The 22479-nt window shown below is 38.5% G+C and overlaps 1 protein-coding gene across 3 annotated transcripts; it reads right to left on the reverse strand.

The window, feature by feature from the left end:
- Positions 1 to 270: 270 nt before the first annotated feature.
- MTERF3 (mitochondrial transcription termination factor 3) lies at positions 271 to 22477 on the reverse strand. Of its 3 annotated transcripts, none has more exons than XM_054498240.2 (8): positions 22345 to 22477; positions 19210 to 19553; positions 17823 to 17975; positions 11781 to 11970; positions 7138 to 7285; positions 6691 to 6762; positions 4754 to 4915; positions 271 to 535 (listed from the first exon to the last, which is right to left on the reverse strand). In XM_054498240.2, the coding sequence occupies exons 2-8, from the start codon at positions 19541 to 19543 to the stop codon at positions 341 to 343; spliced, it is 1254 nt and encodes a 417-aa protein (XP_054354215.1). In that variant the 5' UTR covers positions 19544 to 19553; positions 22345 to 22477; the 3' UTR covers positions 271 to 340. The 3 variants fall into 3 exon arrangements, with proteins under 3 accessions (XP_054354215.1, XP_054354216.1, XP_063525059.1); XM_054498241.2 differs by having other exon boundaries at positions 19210 to 19572; positions 22345 to 22468; XM_063668989.1 differs by lacking the exons at positions 19210 to 19553; positions 22345 to 22477 and adding an exon at positions 19045 to 19192.
- Between the last annotated feature and the right edge of the window lie 2 nt (positions 22478 to 22479).

Raw genomic sequence — 22479 nt, forward strand, 5'->3', positions numbered from 1 at the left:
AACTCGTAACAGTTCAAAGGAAATACAGCCATTTTATAATGAAACCACTTTAAAATCCTCCACTGTTTTCATCTTCACTAGAATGACAAAGCACCAACTTAAAGTAAACCACCTCTCTCCCCTTCTCTGAGCTTGCTGTATTTCCTAAGAAGGAAGGAAAAGGTCAAACAAGAATTAAATCACTAGGAACTTGATGAAAGACCTACCACAGTATATGTACCCAAATTTACAGTATCAGATGGTTTCCAATATCAGTTGAGACCCGAGGCATTTAAAAATATATTCATTTATTCATATATGTATTCACTTTACAATACTGCATTTTAACATACATAAAAATCTAAAGCGTTTTTAAGAATTTTTCAAAGTCTCGTACTGATGCTTTGGCAATCTCTTCACAAAATATTTCATCAGGAATAGATACTAGTTTGTCCAAAGAGATGTAGTTAGGTTTTACTGGATCATACTGTGCTCTTCCTAAATAGGTAAGAAACAAGTGTCTTTCTTTGACCTTAAACAGCCTTGCATTAAATACCTAGAAAAGAAAAAAAGTTTTTAAAAAACACTGCACACTGGAGGATGAAATATTAAAAAGTTTACTTGGCAAAAATTTTAATAGGTTAACCAATACAAAGTACTGATCATGTGTTCAGTAAGTAGAGTAAATACCAGAGGATTTAAATCCTATATTTTCTGTGAAGAAACTAGAAAAAGGGATTCAAAATCAACATACAAAACAATAATTAAATAATTAAGGGCTATACTGTGGGCAAAGAAGATTGAGTGCTCCAGAGACAGAGGAGAATGTGTTAAAAAAGCAAATCTTCGGCCGGGCGTGGTGGCTCACGCCTGTAGTGAGGCTGAGGCGGGCGGATCATCTGAGGTCAGGAGTTCAAGACAAGCTTGGCCAACATGGCAAAACCCTGTCTCTACTAAAAATACAAAAATTAGCTGGGCGTGGTGGCACATGCCTGTAATCCCAGCTACTTGGGAGGCTGAGGCAGGAGAGTTGGTTGAACCCAGGAGACGGAGGTTGCAGTGAGCCGAGATCGCGCCACTGCACTCCAGCCTGGGCAACAGAGTAAGACTCCATCTCAAAAAAAAAAAAAAAAAAAAGGCAAATCCTCAAGCCTCACCCCAAAACTACTTAATCAGCAACTTTGAGAGAACCCAGAAATCTGTCTTAACAAGCCCTCTATATGATTCTGATATCTACCAAGTTTGAGAACCAATGTTAGAGATTAAGAGGTTATTATAAAAAAATTTATAAGATTTCATAATCTGTAACACCTCTCTCTCCCTTTTTAAAATTCGCACTCCTCCCCTTAACTAGAATCAAAATGAAATGAATCTGACCTCTGGGAGAGCAACTAGGGAAAGTATGTCTTACCTGCCTCAAAGTAAAACTCCTAAAAACTAGAGTGAGCGGCAGCAACTTTAGAAAGGAGTCAGAAGCAGGCAAGGCTCTACAGCCAGCTACAGAAAGGAGAGAGAAATGGGAGATCTGGCCAGACTTGAGCTACAGCCCTGAAGCCTGAGAGATCTGTGAGGTTCCCTGGCGAGGCTCAGAGGAAGCCCTTTCAATATTATGCCTGCCTCGAGCTCTCCTCTTGGCTGTTACAGATACAATGTGAACACGGGATGTGACACATAACCCCTAGGCCTCTTTCCCTATATTCAAGTGGAAACAGTAACAGATCAGTTGGAAAGGACACTATGAAAAGCAATTGTTGAAAACCAAAGTACTATGAGAAGAGTGACTAAAAAAAGTACAGGGTGCTACCTCAACATGGGTTTGGCTTGCTTTTGGTACAGAACATCTCCCTTTTCAGTCTCTGCTATTCTGCCCTTGTTCTGATAACTAAATTCCCATGATCACAATATTATGGATAATGAAGATTTAAGAGGTTTCAGATAGATTTTTTTTTAGAAGTATGACTCCTATGCAGTGATTCTTGGCTTAAAAAACTATCACCCGGCCGGGCGCAGTGGCTCACACCTGTAATCCCAGCACTTTGGGAGGCCAAGGTGGGCGGATCACGAAGTCAAGAGTTTGAGACCATCCTGGCCAACATGGTGAAACCTCATCTCTACTAAAAATACAAAAATTAGCTGGGCATGGTGGCAGGCGCCTGTAGTCCCAGCTACTCGGGAGGCTGAGGCAGGAGAATCACTTGAACCTGGGAGGCGGAGGTTGCACTGAGCCGAGATCACGCCACTGCACTCCAGCCTGGCGACAGAGCCAGACTCCGTCTCAAAAAAAACAAAAAAACAAAAAACAACAATCACCCAACAACAGACAAAACCACAAATGGTTCTGGTGCTCCTAAACTATTACTAATTTCCTAAATATAATATAATTTCAAAGCATTTATTTAGCTTATGAGCAGATATTATGTTTACTTCTCCAGTGGTCCAAAGTTACTCCATCATTAGAGAGTTGTGTACTCTTTCAAGTCCAAAAGCTACTGCTCAGATTGTGGTGTTTCTCCCTTCTTTTTTTATGGGTGTGGTGGTACGGGGGGAGGGTTGTTGGCCACCAGGGGCTACTTTGCCATTGGCACAAAAATTTCATCCTATTAATGACATATTAAATTCTTCGGAGTTAAAAAAAGTGCCCCTAGCCTGAGAATTATTGGTCCTCTCTAATCCTAAGATGGACTTTGGCTTTGCCTTCACAGAAAGTCACAGAGGAAGGGGAGAGCCAAGGTTTTGGGGGATCCTGAATATAACCTCTTTCCTTAGCCTAGTGATTTCTTCACATTCATTACCCTACAACTGCTTTTGTTATCCTTTACTTTCCACGATCTCTTCTTTGAAATGACTAAATTAACCACAGTTATTAAGTTATACTTCTTTCCCCATTTTTAATTAATCGTAAGTCAGATCTGCCAACCAGGAATATTATCTGCATGAGAAAATTAGTTCTACGCCACTGAGATTTAAACACCAGCCAAAAATTTAAAGTCTATATCAGCCCGTTCACAGCCTTACTGTCCGTTAATGTATTTTTTCATTAATAAGCTTTTTATTTTTCTGGGGTTTTTCCCCAATAATTCCACCTAGACTATAGGAATCTGAGAATCGCAATTTGGAAGCCACAATTCTACAACAGAGCTTCTCAGAGGCAAGGGTTTGGGGTGCCTAAAATCTGTGTTTTTAAGCGATTTTGATGCATCTGGTAGCTTATAATTTCTTCTATTTGGAAAGCTCCTCTCCATCTTTTAAACACCACTCACTCTTCTACAGACAATTCAAATGTACTTCTAGCAGATCCTAGTAAAGGGCTTGGGTTTTTAAACTGGACTGTTGGAGTTCTAATCGTGGTTCTGCCCCAACCTTGTTACTTGGGTAACCTTGGACAGGTTACTTAAATCTCTTTAAGCTTAAGTTCTTTATGTGTAAAATAGGGGTAATAATAGCATCTACCTCATATGGTTGTTGTGAGAATTAACTGTGTTAATACAAATAAAGCAATAAAGATAGAGCTGGCACACAGTAAGTACTCAATTGCTGTTATTACTTCTATAATTCTCCTACTGCTTCTAAATCACACTGTAGGAGCTCTGGTTAGGACTCTTTACCATCATATAAAGCAATTCTATTTTTAAACCTCTCTTCCACACTCGATTATAAGTTCCACAAGAACAGAGACCATGTCTGCTTGACTTTTGTATCCTCAGTGCCCAATTTGTAGCACTGATGGATGCTCAGTGATATACTAGAAAAATGAATTACCCACCAACCCAGGGAAAAACAAATTGTCATTGGTTTTTCGTTGAAGATTATTTCACAATTACTCCATGAGCCAAATTCACAAAACTGTAGGCTTCTAACACTTCTCTAATGAGTATATTTACGTTTGGTAAAATAGGAAAATCCTATATTAGAGGCCCATTCCTAGTGAAGTATAATAGGCAAATAAATATAGCTGTATGTGAAGGAACTGGACCTAATGCAATCTAGTTCTGAGAGTTGTATTAAGGTCATATTTCTTTTACCCATCTTTTTTCAAAAACAGGAACACATGTGTTCTAGCAAATGGAGTAGAGGGATCACTTAAATAAAAATTCAGTTTGTCATTCATCCAATAAATACTGAGTAGCTATTTGCATAGGAAATAGGAAAAAAGGATTACTTTGATAAAATCCAATCATTCATTTGTTCAACAAATATTAATTGTGTGCCTACTTAGTGCCAGGTGTAGTTCCAGGCACTGAGGATTTGGCAGTATATAAATCAGACGAAGTTTCTGCTTTTAAAGAGTCAATATTCAAGATTAATATTCTTGTGAACAGCAGATAATATCATTCACTAGGTAAAGAATATGAAAGCTTGATTAGCTTAGAAAATATAATTACGGCTTTGGCATGATGGCAGACTGGATCACTTTTATATTGGGATGGGGATCATTACAATATGGCTTATTGATTCATGAATTTAAATAAACTGTGAATAAAAAGTACACGTAGCAGTGAAAGGACCTTTAACGGAAGTGATCTATTCCAAAGTTAAGTGGAGAAAAACATGAGAGAGACTACATTAGATTTGTTGGCCTGATTCCAACAATCAGAACTAGGACTAGGTAGAAACTCTAGGGAAAGAGACTAATCACTGATTTCTCCTCAGGAGATGGACATTTGCGCCCTGCAAGTTGTAAACTCTTCCCAGTGTACAGAACTATGCAGCTGGAGAGCAGCTCTGAATGAAGCACAAGGGCAGCGCTTACAGAGAGAGCTGTGAGTGGCATTACCTGTGGGAACTTGACAATGATGTGGTGGGGAATGCTCATCACATTGTGCACAAAATCAAACGTCTCGGTAAGTTTCATTTTATTTGCAGTTAACATCTTTGGGATTCTGGTGATCATATGTTGAATTTCGTTATGTTTAAAACCAAGTTCAAGACGATAAACCTAAAAGAAAGTAAATTTGCTATGAGTCATAAGTAGAAATAGTTATTTTGGTACCATGGCAAGGCTGCGCTGATTCTTTTTTTTTTTTTGAGATGGAACTCGCTATGTTGCCCAGGATGGAGTGCAGTGGCATGATCTCCTGCCTCAATCTCCCAAGTAACTGGAACTACAGAGGAATGCCACCACACCTGACTAATTTTGTATTTTTAGTACAGCCAGGGTTTCACCATGTTGGCTAGGCTGATCTTGAACTCCTGACCTCAAGTGATCCACCCACCTTGGCCTCTCGAAGTGCTTACAGGTGTGAGCCACTGTGCCTGGCCATGATTTTTTTTTTTGAGACAGAGTCTCGCTTTGTCATACAGGCTGGAGTGCAGTGGCATGATCTCAGCTTACTGCAACCTCTGTTTCTCGGATTCAAGTGATTCTCCTGCCTCAGCCTTCTAAGTAGCTGGGATTACAGGTGCCCACCACCATGCCTGGCTAATTTTTGTATTTTTAGTAGAGATGAGGTTTCACCATGTTGGCCAGGCTAGTCTCAAACTCCTGACCTCAAGTGATCTGCCCACCTCGGCCTCCCACGCCAGGGTTACAGGCGTGAGCCACCACGCCTGACCATGATTCTTTTAAACTTAAAATAACATTTTAAAATTTGGAGACAACTATGCCAGTGCCTTCAAGGAATTACAGCTTCTGGCTCCTGGGGTCACTGGAATTTCAAACCCCTCTGCTGAGAAAGAGCTACATAGTGATGGCCATGAAGATCACCAAAGGGGCAACCATAATTACGAGAGAGAATGAGTGACATAGGAGGTCTGCAGGTCAGAGGCATGGGCCCAACACCAAACAGATCCTTCAGCAGCAGGATCTTCAGAATGCTTTTTGAGCTTTTGCTCCCAAGTACACCCACATATGTGTTGTCTGAAAAACGACATGTCAACATTCCAAGCAGAGATGAGGAACTAAACAACCAAACATGGGCCAGGTCCTCTACTTGCTTTCATAGTGTCCTGTGTGCCCCCACCAAGTAACTGCCCCCATCACTCTGGATTTGATCCCCCACTAGATTGTAAGCTCCTTGGGAGGAGGAGCTGTCTCCTCAGCACGGCGCTTGGGCAGGAGCTCAATAAAGATTTCTTCAATGACTGAACTGTTCACCTCAGAAAACAGCCCTTATATAATATTTCAAATACTACTACAGCTTTATATACTAACTAGTCAGCTGCTCTTGGCTTCATCTTATTCTCTTGGAGGAAGGACAGTAAAGAGTGTCTGGTACATTCTGTGATAGAATGAGAGTTGGCAATTGGGACAGGTGTAAAGGAGAACAATGTGCTGGCTACTACTCTTTTCACAGAAGTCTTTTGGATCCAGCCTCCAAAACTCCCTGAGACATACACAGACTGTCATGCTGGCCAACAGGAGTACTTTCGTAGACTGGTAACACTGCCTAGGTAACAAAGGCGTCAGACTCCCACACTGGGCAACAGAAGCAGTTTCAGGGTACCACTTATATCCCTATCTAATGCTTTAGAATTGTGGGTATCAATGTCTGCAAGGTGATTTACTCATGTTAATACCTGGTCAATGTGAAAATATTAACTGAAACAAACTGCTTGCTAGACATTTGTTAAAGATAATTTCCTATTTCTCTTTTTAGAAATAACTTTATTAAAGTCTAGTTTTCTTTTAGATGACAATAGCAAAATCTGTTCTCTTCAGAGGATTTTAACACTTAAAGAAACGGATTTCTCAAAAGCCTAAAGTTGTCCTACCTTCATATTTTCTTTTACGGGTTCCAGACTTCCAGTTAGCAGCCTTGGGAGACGAACTATCAGATCTCTAGTCTGTGGTTGCAAACAAAACAATCTAGTATTACTATATGTGCATCTTTAACTAGATTGGAAAATTAAGGCATTATTAAGATACAAAGTTAAAACTTAAAATATGACCCAATCAGAAAAATGATAGGAACCCCAGGAATATATAAGATTAGTACTGTTTGGAAAAAAAGAAATAAAAAACTGAAGGAACCAGTTTGATTAAGTATTATAAAATGATGGAGCTCTATGTTTAAACTAGCAGGATAATTCATTTTTGTACAAAAAATACCAGGAATTTATATGATTCACATGGGCCAGGCATCTGTTAGGAACATGAGATCTGTCAGCTACTAAAATGTACCTGACATGGAAATAAACAAATTCTCTCTTTTTCTTTACCTTCTTCACACTAAGTTCAAGTTCTTTCTGAAAAAATCCCAATCTGTTATCCAGTCTTTCCACTGAAAAGTTCAGCAAAAATGGTGCTTTTCTGACCATCTGTGCAACATCTGCTTTACTGAAATTTTTTGAATGCAGATAAGCCACCCTAGAGAAACATAAATACATACGTGTGTGATAAACATTTACATTCTTTTTTTTTTGAGGCGGAGTCTCATGCTGCTTCCCAAAGTAACAGCTATTTTTAAAAAGGCTCCCACACCCTAAATTACGAACTAAATAAAAGCATTCTGTAACAATGGCAAAAACATGTTTAAAACAAAACAAGCATTCACCCAACTCTAGATGGTTTCCATTTATACTTAAAAACAGAAAATAATTCTGAAATCCACTAATAGGTATTAGTTGCGGTTTTTGCCATTACTTTCAATAGCAAAAACATGATTACTTTTGCACCAACCTTTAGATTCTCTTTTCAATTAATCTGGTTTATTATCTGGTAAGAAAGAATGAAATAGCTTCTGCTTAAGATTTTTTTTTTTTTTTGGATAAGAACAGAGAAACACAAATTAAGAAAATAACATAAATTAAGAAAATTAAGGAAATAATGGTTATAACTGAGAGAGGCATTTTTTAGGTTAGTATATTTACTGAGCCCCTTCCCTCCCCTCTTCTATTCTTTTCTTTTCAGGAAGAGTCTCGCTCTGTTGCCCAGGCTAGAGTGCAGTGGCATGATCTGGGCTCAATGCAACCTCCGCCTCCCAGGTTCAAGTGACTCTCCTGCCTCAGCCTCCCAAATAGCTAGGATTACAGGCAGTCACCACTAGACCCAGCTAATTTTTGTATTTTTAGTAGAGACGGGGTTTCACCATGTTGACCAGGCTAGTCTCGAACTCCTGACTTCAAGTGATCCGCCCACCTCGGCCTCCCAAAGTGCTGGGATTACACTTGAGTGACCATGCCTGGCCTGAGTATGTATTTTTATAAATGATTTTTACTAGTCTTTTCAATATGTATTTTGTTAACTGAGAGATTTTCCTTCTAAGTTTTTGAAGATCAAACTATGTAAGTTAGTAAAATATAGAAAGTTTGGCTATAAAATAACATTTTTAAAAAATCTAAAACATAGTAAAAGATAGTTTTACTAAATGTCTAAAATATATCAGGATATTATTTTGTTTAATTCTAACCAGTAAAACAAAAAAACTTGTGAGCCAAGTAAATTTTCCACATTACATCTGAGGAAACATGGATTCAGGGAAGTTAAATAACTTGTCTGAGATCATCACCTAATTACTGACAAAACTAAGATGTGAACTCAGGCATGCCTACATCTAAAGCCTATGGTATTTTTATACTATATACCAAAACTTATATTACTTTATAATCACATGACTATTACTCCTTTAAAAATAGTTAAAATATTTATAAATTTAAGTATATAAAAATTTTAAATGCATGGCAAAACAAAACAACAACAAAAAACACCCCACTATAAATGAAGTCAAAAGACAAGTGACAATCTAGGAAAAATATCTGCAACATGTCTCAGAGACAGAACTAATTTTCTTCATATATAAAAGAACGTTTACCAAACAAGAAAAAAGCCTGATTAAAAAATAGCAAAGGATATATTACAGAAAAGGAAATGTAAACAGAAATTCAACATATGAAAAGATGCTCCAAATAACATTCCATGTTTCAACATCTGATGCTCCAAACCAACCAATAAAGTATTCTTTTTATCTATACAATCAACTGAAAGCAAAGTGTGATAGCACTGTATCTGTGCGGATAACAGAGAAGCTGGTACTTCTGTACATTGTTGGGGAGAGTATAAACTGGAAAACAACCCCTATGAAGGATAATTTGGCAATATCTATTGAAGTTACAGATGAACATACCCTTTGACCTAGCATTTCCACTTCTAGAAATACGTCCTACAGAGAGACACCAATATGTGTGATTTTTCAGAAGTATCTACAAGGTAAGTCACTACAGCCTTGTCCTAACAGTGGACTGGAAACATACTCCATGCTTATCAATAGGTACTAGCGAGATCCACAGCATGGACTGTACTAGAGTTAAAAAGAATAGGCAGCACCAGGAAAAAATAATCTCCAAGATACAGTGAAGGTAAGATAGTGGGATACAGAATAGTATGTATAAATGCTACCAATTGTTATGTATTTGTATTCATGTGTGTATACACAGATATATGCATCCTAGAAGGTTGAACAAAAAATCCTGATAACAGTAGCTGTGTCAATAGGTGGGTCTTGAAAGGCCAAGGGACAAAGTAGGAGAAAAGGAGGTATTGTTTTTTTGGCAGCAAGGTTCAGCATTTGATTAAAAAATTATCAAAGCTATTGTCTACATTGTAATGATTTTTCCAATAAAAAATCAAGATATAAGGCCCACCCAACCAAAAAAAGAGTATTTAAATAATTAAAATGCCGATTATTCATTTGAAAATTCTACAAGGATTTTTTAAATATAACTTTTTATTTAAAAAATAAGTACATGAAATCAGTGCTGTTATAGAAATAAGACTGCTGCATATATCAGAACCAGAAACAAAGTTCATGTAAATAAAGGTTCTCATACCTGTGCCTATTCAGTATTTTTTACTGTATACTCTTTTGAATACATGTGGCTGCATTACCTATTAAAAAATTCTAAGTAATTTTAAAAAATGTTTTACAGCTTAATTTGATAGCCAGCCAGGTTTAGGAATCAATGGACTATGCTACCTATGTGAGAATATTCCTCAGTTGTTAGGAGCATGTATGGCTTGAGCAAGTAACTTAAGCTATTAAGCTTAAGTTTCCTTCAAAGAATTAAATGTAGAGACAGTATGTAGTAGTCAGAACCCTGGAGTCTGATTAACTGGGGTTGAAACCACTTACGCTGCTACTTATACTAATGGTGTATAATCTTGGGCAAATTATTTAACCTCTCTGCGACTCCCATGTACAAAAGTGCTATTAACAATAATGGTGCAGCCTGTGAAATGATCCCTACCCTCCTGGTATTCACGCTTTCTTGGAATAAATCTTGAGCAAAAAGGGCAAGCTGGTTTTTGACTGCAGAGGGAATTAGTGTTCCTGACAGCCAGGAAGACTAAAGCTGGATATGTCAGATGGATTTCTTAGAATCATTCTCTCTCCCCTCTGTACTATGATAGCCTATCTATATTACACCAGACTATCACTCTCATGAAGGGAAAGACTGTCTTTGATGTCTAAAGTTTAGGCCAGTGTCTCGCATATAGAAGGGCTCAAATGTTCAATTTAATAAATGCGGTTTTTGTTTCGTTTTTTTTCCTAATTCCGAGAAAAGACATTAGACTATGATGGTTTAAGGAATCGCAAAGCTCTCTGAAATGTAGTGAGAATCAACATCAGTGTGGAGAACAGTCTGGAGGGTCATGACTAGAGGCAGACCAATTAGGAGACCATTGCAGTAATCTTGGTGTGATATTATGGGGAACTGAGGCCAAATAGTCAAAGCAAAGATTCAGAGAGATGTCATGACTGATTTGAGCTATAAGAAGAGAAGAACTGATGGGCTTTCATGATTTATTAGATGTAGATGATAAAAGAAGAGAAGACAAGTTAATACCAATATTTCTGAGTTGGGCAAAAGGGTATTCAGTGAAGTTGGGAATACAGACTGGGTTGAGCGACAGACGGGGGCGATGATGAATTCAAAATGTTAACTTAGGGACAGGGGTTTTGCCTTGTTCTCTGTGGTATTCCCAATGCCTAGGAGGATTCTTACCTCACAGATCAATATCTCACTGTATTTATTTTCACAAATTCAATAATTCTTTGAATGTTAAATGAAGTACAGATATGTTTATAAAAGTGCTCCTTAAGAAGAAAACAAGGAACAACCAAAATAGCCAACTTATGGAAATGATTAAGCAAATTATACAGTAATTTGCCAAGACAATCTCAAATGTCTAACAACAAAAATTGGCCAGACAAAAACTACAAAAGATCATATCTTTAAGTGCACTCTCAGATAAGTTAGCTATTTGTTGATGGATTTTTTTATTTTTAGAAAAAAACTTATTCCAGTTTCTAAAGAGAAAGAGTTAATTACTGACTCAGTAATAAGTTGAAAACATAAAAATAATAATGGGGCCGGGCAGGGTGGCTCATGCCTGTAAAATCCCAGCACTTTGGAGGCCAAGATGGGCAGATCACTTGAGGTCAGGAGTTCGAGACCAGCCTGACCAACGTAGCGAAACCCCATCTCTACTAAAAATACAAAAATTAGCCGGGCATGATGGCCACCTGTAGTCACCCAGCTACTTGGGAGTCTGAGGCAGGAGAATCACTTGAACTCGGGAGGCGGAGGTTACAGTGAGCCGAAATTTTGCCACTCAACTCCAGGCTGGACAACAGGGCGAGACTCCATCTCGAATAATAATAATAATAATAATAGGTACTTGAATAAAAGAACTGTTGTAAATACTTAATTTAGATCAAAGAAGGTCTATAACAAAAAATAACATTCATGTTCATTATCTCAGTAGACCCTTGTGCAGCAGAGACTTAAAGAATAACTTCCACATATATTTCCTTCATAACCATTTCTTAGGTTATATGAGAATCCTTTTAAAAAAGTCCTACCTGATCTTCAGATTTTCAAGGTCTTCAGAGAAAATTGCATGATTTTTTGTCAGGAATGCTCCCAGTTGGTTATCCTCTATACCCACATCTTTAAGAAACAGAAGCATTTGCTTAATGTCTTTTTCAAAATCCAGTCTCAGAAGGAGGTTTGCTGCTTCTGGATGTTTTTCTATCTTGGACAAATCCACGCCTATAATAAATTATAAATACTGTTTAAAGATGACTTCTTAGTTCACCCATTAAACTCATATACATAAACACAATAAATTACTGATGGAGATCAATACCTATCCAAAGGAGCACTGAGAGAGATCAACAGAAACTTATAAATATTTTTAAACTAAGTTGGTTGCAGAAACAACATAGTATTTATTTTAAAAATCAAGTACAGAGGAAAATAGAGCATTTAGTGCTACATTTCCCCCCAAAACAAATTCACTAAGTCATATTGGTGTAGGGTCATCATCTTTGTCTAAGGTTTCTTGAATATTGTTTCAGAATGTTTGTCAGTCCCTAATGAACCCCATAGTAACTGGTAATTCTGCAGGGTAACAAACAATATGAATAAAATGTTACTTTCTTTGAAGATTTTATTATTTTCTTAGTTATAAGCATTATTTTAAAAATATGTTTATGATTCCCATCATAGGGGGAATAAAAATGACCCTGTGCCTTACTCATCGTTGTAATCTCTAGGTCTTTAGCATGGAGACAAGTCCCTTGAAGAAACTCAAGAAATGTCTGAGTGAGAACAAGTGAACACATAGCCCTTCAAGTATACAACAAAGCAGAAAGTAAACAACCTTAAACCTCCACATTTAAAACTTCTTAATGGCATCACACAATCAAAAAAATAAATCATCATATTCATTATAACTCCAAATATTATTAGAACCAAATATAATTATAAATCCAACTTTCTTGATATTAAACAGGTATTGATATAAGATGCCCATGAACAGTAAAATGGATTAAATACACATAGACACAATGATATGGTTAGGCTGTGTCCCCACCCAAATCTCATCTTGAATTCCCATGTGTCGTGGGAGGGCCCCGGTGGGAGGTAACTGAATCATGGGGAGAAGTCTTTGCTGTGCTGTTGTGTGATACTGAATAAGTCTCACGAGATCTGATGGTTTTAAAAAGGGGGGTTTCCGGGTACAAGCTCCCCTCTCTTGGCTGCTGCCACGTGAGACGTGCCTTTCACTTTCCGCCATAATTGTGAGGCCTCCCCAGCCACATGGAACTGTAAGTCCATTAAACCTCTTCCTTTTGTAAATTGCCCAGTCTCGGGTATGTCTTTATCAGCAGTGTGAAAACAGACTAATACACACACTCAATGAAGATGAGAAACAGATCCAGAATAAACTAAAAAATGTTATACAACAATAATGCATTTTAAATCAAATAGACTATTTGTTAAAATATATGGGACCATTAGCTATACTTTTGAAAAAAAAATTCTTTTTATATCTTATACAGAAATCAATTCTAGATAAAGAATCTAAACATATATTAACTCTACTAGAAAAAAAAATTAAGTTTAACTACAGAATAGTATAAAACTTATGTGTAGAAAAAGGTCTGGAAAACTATTCCACATTTTGGTTAATAGTGGTTACCTTTGAGAAGTGGAACTGGGAACGAAGAGAGGGTAAGAGGTCCTTCTCTTATAATATCTGCACTTTTGACAACCGGATGTAATTCTTTTGTAATTTAAAAATAATATTAGTAGAAAAATAAATCCAATTATTAGATGGACAAATAAATAAGATAAAAACCAGTTCCAAAAATCTGTGATAAATGGGGGAGCGGATGCTTTAAAAATAACATAAAGGGTTCAGACTTCACATTTAACTAAATATTACAGCTGACATGAACTGAAGTGCCTTGCTCAGCATGAGCTGTCACACCCTGACTGTGCTCGAACAGAAATCCTGAAAAGCTGCTTTTTAACAGCAGTAGGAGAGCAGAATCTCATCAGGAATGCACACTGCTCTCAATGCAAATAACTTGGGCTCACTTCATTTCATTAACTTGAAAAAATATTCCCTGAATACCCACTATGGACCAGGCACTTTTTTAGGCACTGGGGTTATAAAAAAAGAATAGTACACGATTCTAACCTCTAGGTGACCAGTCTAGTTGGGCTTTACCTCATCAGTTCAGTAATTACGAATATTACCATTTTATTCAGTTATGGTTACACATATTTAGTACATCAGTCAGGGTCTAGCAGCCTATACAATGTGCCCTGGAAAGTACAAATGACAAGGACTTTAATGAAGGGACTCTATACAGCGGTGTGAGCAGCCTTAAGAGAACAAACAAGAGCCTTCTCAACACTAAAGAGGCAAGGAGGCAAAATGTTACCAGGGTGCAGAGGGACTAGAGGCTATTAAGGAAGGGCTGCTCAAGAGTGCTGTTGTCATGGAGTGAGGCAGGTACAGGACCCAAAGAAGGGAAGGAACAGGGGAAAAATATCTCCACCTGGCCCTTCTACCTTCTGTCCTGTAGGTGCCTCCCACTGGCTGAAGCTGCCAAGAAGCCAGCTGGCATAGGAGCCCTGGTGCATAGGGGTTGGCCTCCTGGGACACAGATCAGGCAGAAAACAGGTCTCAGAAGCAAACAGAGAAAAAACTAGGACTTGGGTACTCAAAAATACTGTCTGACAGAGCAAATAAGGCTCCCCTAAGTTACTATGATTTAAGTTACTTCTAAGACATGCTGTTGAAGTATCAGCATACAGGTAAAGGAATGGCTGAAACATATTCCAAACCTGTAAGTATACTGTAAATTATTTAAAGATAAGGACTAGACCAGGCACGGTGGCTCATGCCTGTTATCCCAGCACTTTGGAAAGCTGAGGTGGGAGGAAAGCTTGAGCCCAAGAGTTTGAGACCAGCCTGGGCAACACAGTGAGACCCCCATCTACAAAAAAAAAAAAAAAAATTAGCCCAGATGGCATGTGCCTATAGTCTCAGCTACTTGGGGGGCTGAGGTGGGAGGATCACTTGAGCCCAGGAGGTCAAGGCTGCAATGAGCCAAGACTGTGTCACTGCACTCCAGCCTGGGCGACAGAGCAAGACCCTGTGTCAAAAAAAAAGATAAGACAGGGACTGTGTCTTAGGTTTATCTTGTATCATCCATAGCACCTGCCATAAGACAGGGAAAGCTGTTTCGAGAGGAAAGGTGACTGTCTCCTCACAGCAGACGTCATCCTTTTCCTGCCTCTGAATGTACACTTTTTAACTTAAATGTTTATGGGATACAACATGATGTTTTGACATCTGTATACATAGTGGAATATTAAATCAAGCTAATTAACATATTCATTACCTTACATACTCATTTTTTTTTTTTTTTGTGATGAGAACACTTAAAATCTACCCTCTTAACAATTTTCAAGTATACATTATTATTAACTACCATCATCATGCTGGACAATAGATCTCCAAAACTTATGCCACCTGTCTAATTGAAACTTTGTACCCTTTGCCCAACAACTCCCCATTCCTCCCCACCCCTACTCCCCAGCTTCCTCTGCTCCTGTGAGTTCAACTTTTTTAGCTTTCATATATAAGTGAGATCACATAGCATTAGTCATTCTGTGCTTATTTCACTTAGCATAGCATCCTCCAGGTTCATCCATGTTGTTGCAAATAACAGGATCTCCTTTTTCAAGGCTGACTAGTACTCCAATGTATACATATACCACATTTTAACCATTTATCCACTGATGGACACTTAGGCTGATTCACAGAACATTTTATTTGCATCTCTCATGTGGGACTTATCACTTTGCCCTTCATCCTTGCATTCCAGTTATTCTTATATATTTAGATGTTTGTGAGGACTTGAAGCTTCTTGAGAACAAAGGCCATTCTAAACATACGGGTAACATTTGGGTAACTGGGCACAGAGAGATGAGTATACAATTATAATAGAGTGTCATTAGTGCTAGGATCCAAGTAAGCAAATGAGAGCCTGAAGAGGGTCACTCTATCTGCAGGGTCAAGAAGACACTTTAGAAGTTACTTGGACTTCAGTGATATTCTCCAGTTGTTGGAGTTGGCTAAACAAAGGAGGGAAGTGGCAAGCCATGAAGCTGAACAAGTAAGCAGAAGCCAAATCAGGAAAAGCTTTGATGCCATGGGAAGGTTTTGAAGGATTTTAAATAGGTCACTGACTTAGATCTGCATTTCAGAAAGAGCACTAACACTGGAAAGATATCAGAGCCAATACTGCTGAGGAGAAGACTATCAAGATAGGAGGCTCCTGCAGCCACTCAGTGACAAATGAGGACCTAAACAAGGTAGTGACTGTAGGATGAGAGAAGTGGATGGATTTGAAAGAAATAGAGAGGGTAGAATCCATAGGATAAGCTGTTAAATTAGATATAAAGAGGGAGGGGACAAAAGCAATAAGAATCAAGGATAGGACGAGTGCAGTGGCTCATGCCTATAATCTCAGCACTTTGGGAGGCCGAGGCGGGCAGATCGCTTGAGGCCAAGAGTTCAAGATCAGCCTGGCCAACAGGGTGAAACCTCGTCTCTACTAAAAATACAAAAAATAGCCAGGCATGGTGGCACACACCTGTAATCCCAGCTACTAGGGAGGCTGAGGCGGGAGAATCGCTTGAACCTGGGAGGCAGGTTGCAGTGAGCTGAGATGGCACCACTGCACTCCAGCCTGGGAGACAGAGTGAGACTCCGTCTGAAAAAAAAAAAAAAAAAAAATCAAGGATGACCCCCAAAGTTTCTAACAGAGCAAAGGTTTCTCTTTTTCCTCTCCTGTTAAAAATCACCTCCCAAAAATATGGGAAATGAGAAACAAAAAATAAGATGCTTCTTTGAGGAAACGAGATTATATCCCCACATATCTGAAAACATCTGAAAACGGATGAAAACATGGCAACAGCCTTATCAGAGAGGAGAAAGACGACATTGAAATGCCTGCAAATGAGCATCTGGCAAGTGGTAAGTGATCAGTACCACAAAAAACTCAAGTCTCCAAAATTGGAGTCCCTAGAAATCTGAGAAATTAGAGGTGAGGTACAGACTAAAAACTGGGGGATTGGGTATGGAGAAATCTGACCTCCCCCAAATCCAGTTCCTCTCAATGCACCAGGAGAAAGGAGATTCATTATCTGGGAAAATCAAGTATGAGAAGTACCAAACCCAGAGAAATGAGGAAAGCAAAAGTTTGTAATAAAATGCTAGACTAAAAATAAGATGACTAAATGAAAGTTTGGAGGGAGATCCCCTGGCTCCCTTAAGCTATCCAGATCCAAGTGCAACCTAATGGTCAACAAGCGAAGGCAGCTATAGAGTAGGCCTAGAAACCATTCAAATCAGGAGGACAGTGGCTTCAGGAAGGAGGTCGGGTAGTGGGACAAGCAGGGAACAATCCACTCTGGAGAAATGAAATACATCATCTGATAGAGTTACCTGGGAAAAACTGTCCTGAGAGGCTATTGGAAGGTATGGAAAAGTTTAACCCCAGAAACAAACAAACAAATAAAACAATTCATCAAATGAAGAACAAGGCAACTATTAATGCTGGAAAAATGAAAAGTTGTACAGGAAGGTAAATAATGATAGCATACTTCTTGTTAGGGCAGATAGCAATATTTATAGTCATAATTTAACTACTGACTAATGATTTATCTAAAATTGTAATTTATATTAGGAGAATTGAAAAGAATACAGGAAAAGTACATGTGTACATACGAGAGATCAAATGGTGTCTAAAACTGATGAACCAAACAACAGCACTATAAACAATTATTTTAAAATGAGGAGTTTGAACACAAACAGAAAGAATGATACAAGTTAAGTAGATGCATCTGGGGAATAGGATGCAAGATCAGCAAGGATGAGGCAGGGAATACAGTTTCTCACTAGAAGCCTTTTTATACTATTTGACTTTTGCTTATGTTTCTATACTACTTAGTATAGATTAAATTGTTAATTTAAAAAAGTAAAAAAAGTAATGAAGACTACATGCAAAAAGTACTTGTAGTTTAGTCAAACTTACCTAGAAGAACCAACTTCTGCAGAGTCTCAGAATGATCCACATAGTCTTGAAGTGTGAATGAAGCTGGTGGCAATGGAGGGTCTGCAATAATCTGAATAGCCTCTTCCTCCGAAATTGGCTGCATTGGAGACAATGGAGGCAATTCATCCAGTTCTTTGAAAGAGAGAAACAAATTAGTGCTCTAATATGCACACTTAAAACTATTTCTACAAAGACCAGCTCTTCCCTTGTTTGCTTCTTTCAGTGGTTAAATCTTGGGATCATTTTAGAATTAAACATCCAAGCCCCCAATTTTTCACCTTTTAAGAGGTAAGGTTACAACTATTTAGACAGACTAACTACTGTTCCTCCGAGATTAGAAATTTGTTGGTAAATTTCAAAGCACACAATGCCTTTCCTTCACTTAATCAGTAGCTGAGAATGCTAAAAATCACCTAACTTTCAAGTGAATTTTGAAACAGAGATTGAGTTTACCATAGCCTGTTAACTTGGCCAAAAGTACACATATGCCAACAGTCTGAATTGCATGGATTAAAGTAATCATATCCTGAAAGTCTTTGTTTTGACCCAATGCCCTCCCTTCCAAGTTACCCTCAAATACATCTTCAAGAGGGCTTCTATGATTGTGTCTACAACCTATAGTCCTCTCTACAGGAGATGTGACTCTCTAGTACAGCCCTGATTCTGAAGTTGTTTTTGTTTTTTTAAAATCAAACGCAGCATGGAAGACACTTAGAACTACACATTGCCTTAAGCTAAGGAATCAGGTCTGTGATCTTTTGTTCTGTTTTTTGCCTCTAATCATTAACTATCCTTTCTCATCATTTATAGCCAGCATCTCCTCCCTGCCCTCTCCCCAGCTCTTTCCTTCATATTCTACTTAACCTTATATTATTTCATTACCAGCTAAATATTCCTAGAATAGGACCCATAGGAAGGAGAGGACTGACTAAAAAGCAACATGAGGGAACTTTGTGGAGTGATATAACTGTTTTATTTGTTGATTGCAGTAGTTGTTACTAAATGCGTATGTCAAAATTCATAGAACTATATATCCCACAAGATGAATTTTACTTGATATAATTATACCCTAATAAAACTAATTACCACTAGAAGAATTTTGTTTTAAGAATCTAAACAATAAAGTATTTAGAAAGCAAATGTTTTATATGTGTAGCTATAAAATAATCTTACATGTTAGCCGACGAACTTTTTTTCTTACCAGTAAAATAAAGGCATGATAGAAGTTCATCAATAGAACTGGTATTATTCTTTTTCTTTCTTGGCACAAAATATTACCTGAAATGGGCTAGCAGAAGGTAAACAGGTAGCTTGTTCAAATGGCCAAAGTAGGTAAAGGGAGACTTTTCTGAAAGTTCAGAATTACCTTCTAGAAACAGCTCAGAATCAAAGCTGGATATATTTTGTGTCTTCTGTGACTGTTCATTCATGGAAGGAAGAAGACTGCTTTGGGCAGAATTATTCTCTTGACTACTTGAGCTAGTAGACTGGGAACTATTCCATAAGGAGGAAGTCCTGTAAGTCTTAAATCCCCACTGGAGAAAGCAATTGTCAGAGGATATCTGAGGCTGAGCAGAAAAGCCATGTAACAATGTTCTTGCTGGTCTAGTAAAACGTTTTGTGAGTTGTGCAGCATTAATGAGGCTCCTCAACTTAACTGAGTTAAACCATCTGGGTATCTGTTGGGCTGACAAAGCCATTTTTCTTAGTCTACAAAGGAAAGATACAACTGTCAAAAGAAGAGAAATTTAATTTACTTAAATGTTTAAAACAGTATTCAAACAACAAAAAGATAAACTGGAAATTATTTTTTTCTAACTGAAAGGTGTTTAAATATATATTTAGTCTAAAGTAGTGAGATGTTTCTTATGTACAGGAAAAGCCAACAACAAGGCAATCTCAGTTACAAACCAACAGACAGGAACTTCTGAGTGGAAAAATAAAGATATACTTTACAATTTAAAAACAAAATGCAACAACACTGGTGTAAGAAAAATGCTTAAAACAAAAATCTGCAAATGTTCAAGTGACAGCAGACCTCACTAATCTGTTAATTTAATCATTTAAAGAGAATAAGCTGATGCAATTAAGTGTTCTTGAAATTTGGTGTGAAGGATGTTTCCGCAGCAGATTGCTGATCAAAGTAACACTGAATTATTCAAATGTATTTTATGCATATAAATTTGTCCCAAAATGAAAAAACAGAAATCTACTGTGTCCTAAATGAATCATCAAAATATTATCATTGATACATAGAACAGTGAAAGCAGTTTCTTGCTTCATTCTCAGGGCTGAACACTGTTGATTACTTCACAGATAAAGCTGTTCTTCCAAAGGGAATTGAACAAAACCAGTTCTATCAAGTTTTGTTTCACTGTAGGAAAGGAGAAAAAAGCCTTCAAAAAGAAAAGGTCAAAACTAGTAAACAAAACCAAGTGACAGAAATAAATAAGCAACCAGAAATTAATACCTGTATATTTTGACTGAAAAAGTAGTTTTCAAAAATATTTTTATCAGGAAAGGCTAATGCTATGTTAAACTCCAGGAATATGAAGGGATTTTATATTTAGCCAGCTAATTAGAAAGGTAAATTTGATGCATATAATCTTACATTAAATAACATTATCCATATAAAACACAGGATGGAGTCAGGATATAAGAAATGCTCAATAAATGTTAGCCATTATTATTGATTACACAAGCAAATACAAAAATTCTGCTGAATTAACTGCTGCCTACAGCTTTATACTTTGTTTTTCTACATAGTGGAATTCAGCTTGTTTTATGGTCTCAATTAGACCGAGTACTTGAGGGTCTAATCTTCTCTTGGAGATCTGTAGTTTTGGGAAGTTTGCTGAAAGAGATTTTACAAAAGTGAAAGTTTTCTTTCATTCTGCAATTACTTATTATTATTATTTTTTTGAGACGGAGTTTCGCCCTTGTTGCCCAGGCTGGAGTACAACCGCACCATCTTGGCTCACTGCAACCTCTGCCTCCCAGGTTCAAGTGATTCTCCTGCCTCAGCCTCTCGAGTAGGTGGGATTACCCACGCCCGCTACTATGCCCGGCTAATTTTTTGTGTTTTTAGTAGAGACGGGGTTTCACCATGTTGGCCAGACTGGCCTCGAACTCCTGACCTCAGGTGATCCACCCACCTCGGCTTCCCAAAGTGCTGGATTGAAGGCGTGAGCCACTGCGCTCGGCCCATTCTGCGATGATTTTAGAAAAGAAGTAAGTATTCACAATACACTGCTGGGATAGGTGGTTTCTGTTAGATTTTGGTGGGAAATGGGCCTCCAAATGTGCCAAGTTTTCCCTCAAACCTACAACATTCATTCTCTGCACGGTAGTCATAAGGGCACTAAATTGAAAGTCAGAAGACCTCGGTTGTGCTACCTTGACAAGGCTGTTTCTGGCAGCAGTCTAACAAAAGCAGCAGTCTAGCCCATGATGCGGGGGTGGGGGTGGGGTCAATAACCATTCTTCAAATAATGCTTTTTTAAAAGGCTAGGGGTACAATAAGATGATTCTTAAGACCCCTATCAGCTCTAACATTTTTTGACGTCTAAACACTTCATCCTACTTCAAACTCCTGAAATCCCAAATTCATCCTGAAGTCTTTCCACACTCAATACCACTTAAACATCAGGAAGACTCACTTTCAAGTTTCACCCCGTCATTAAAAGATCTTTGTGCATACAACTAATGTTTATCCTTGCATTTTTATTTACAAGTGCACTATCTTCTCCACATCCTTTCATTGCTGCCTACACATCTTAACAATTGATTAACTGTTCATTCACGAGAGCAGAGCTGGGTCTCATCCCTGGATCCACCCTTCCGGGGACTATTCTCCACTTTCCCAGAGCCTTGTACTGCTCTAATGTTTGCGGAATGGAAATAAATCAATGGCAAGTACAGTTAACTCACTTGCTTACACAGTATGTAAAAGCGGGTAGGGGATGTGCAGATGTGTATAAAAGCCCTGTGAGGTGGTAACCAGAAGTCTTCTAATAAGGTCTTTTAATCAGGAAAATTACAGAAAACCCTTAAAGAAACTCTGAAGTCTCTTAACAATTCATATATACTGTTCTCAATGAGTGCCTAGTGCTTCACTAGAAAAAGGCACTGAAATAGAGTTCAAGATTTCTACCTACGAAATACTATAAATGAAATCAGGAGAGAAAGGGAGGTTATGGGGGTAGCTTCCTAATAAAGGGCCTCTCAATACTTCCTAGGCCATTTTAGCCCATTTCAGTTCCCCAGACTTGCGCAGGAAGGCAGAGCGCCTCCTGAGGCTTCTCACACTGCGCTAATTAGCCAGCATGGTTGAGTTTTCACTACATCAGCCAGGGAAAAACACAAAACAAAACCACCCTCGACTGGGCCGCGAAAACCTAAAGGCCCTTGAGGCCCTGGGGCGCGGTCTGGACGCGGGTGCGCCGGAACCTGCACCCCCGCCATGAGCGCGATCCTCGCGCTGGGGCAGCTCCTGCTTTACCTGTGGCGAGGCCTGCGCCCCGTGGCGGGTGACCCCGGGACCGACCAACTCGCTGGGCCACACGCCCCGTACCGCTGCGCCGCGCGCCGGCTCCTCAGCCCGCCCTACCCAGCGCAGTCGCGCTCCCCGGCTCAC

The sequence above is a fragment of the Pongo pygmaeus genome, chromosome 7 (assembly GCF_028885625.2).
Source record: "Pongo pygmaeus isolate AG05252 chromosome 7, NHGRI_mPonPyg2-v2.0_pri, whole genome shotgun sequence".
Lineage (NCBI taxonomy): Eukaryota > Metazoa > Chordata > Mammalia > Primates > Hominidae > Pongo > Pongo pygmaeus.

Coding starts and splice junctions, on each gene's coding strand:
- MTERF3 (XM_054498240.2), bottom strand. CDS start 19,543: ATGGCTTTGTCAGCCCAACAGATACCCAGATGGTTTAACTCAGTTAAG. Junction 6,763..7,137: donor TTGAACTTAGTGTGAAGAAG/GTAAAGAAAAAG, acceptor TTGCAACCACAG/ACTAGAGATCTGATAGTTCG. Junction 4,916..6,690: donor CCGTAAAAGAAAATATGAAG/GTAGGACAACTT, acceptor ACTTTCTTTTAG/GTTTATCGTCTTGAACTTGG.